We start from the raw sequence: 718 nt of genomic DNA on the forward strand, positions 1-718 counted from the left end.
TTAGTTTTTTCTCTACAGGGTGCAACGTTTGGAGTACTTGATGACAATCCCGTAAATGATGGGCTAGGGCGTCCGAGATGGGACCTTTGAGAATAGTGAAGCATAGCGGGCAGAGTGTTTTCCCAACTTCTTTCTTTTGCGACACAGAAGACTGGGACATGTTTCGGACCACAGAATCAGATTGCGTATCTGGCTGCTTTACAGCCATCTTTGCAGGCTTAGCCATGGCGCTGTTCTGTGGTGGTTGATTGCCAGCTAAAGAGGCTTCAGGGGTCTCCTTCATATTGTAGGTGGTTACAATAAGCTGAACATTTTTGGGATTTCCTTGCTGAAGTGTCAGATCGAATGTTAGAGGAGAACCAGTTGGCGGATCCCCTGGTTCGTTAGGGTGCGCCAGACGCTTGTGTGCTACAATTTTCTCAACTTCATGAAATGTGGAATGACATTGTGGGCATGACAGCCCATGCACTAGCATATGGTTCAACAAAGAGTCGCTGGGTAGGTAACGGTTACAGTACAGACACTTGCTAGTAAAGTTGTGAATCTTCATGATGTATTTAGCCATCGCCCTCACCTTCTCCGCCTGATGTTCCTTTTCAAAGTGAGCACTATATGTGCTTTCAGGGAAAAGTTCATTGCAGATGGTGCAAATCTTCCACTTTTGTGTTTGTGAGGTGTTCAGAGCATTGGCTGAAGCTTTCTTGGCCTGCAGTGACGT

The 718-nt window shown here is 46.4% G+C and overlaps 1 protein-coding gene across 1 annotated transcript; it reads right to left on the reverse strand.

Moving 5' to 3' along the window:
* Positions 1-7: 7 nt before the first annotated feature.
* LOC107735285 (activity-dependent neuroprotector homeobox protein-like) lies at positions 8-712 on the reverse strand (the record flags this gene model as incomplete). The annotated part of the gene is made up of 1 exon (XM_016547020.1): positions 8-712. A coding segment is annotated over one exon (705 nt), but the record flags the coding sequence as incomplete, so codon positions are not given.
* Between the last annotated feature and the right edge of the window lie 6 nt (positions 713-718).

This window comes from Sinocyclocheilus rhinocerous, unplaced genomic scaffold, assembly GCF_001515625.1.
Source record: "Sinocyclocheilus rhinocerous isolate Xijiao unplaced genomic scaffold, SAMN03320098_v1.1 C35943759, whole genome shotgun sequence".
Lineage (NCBI taxonomy): Eukaryota > Metazoa > Chordata > Actinopteri > Cypriniformes > Cyprinidae > Sinocyclocheilus > Sinocyclocheilus rhinocerous.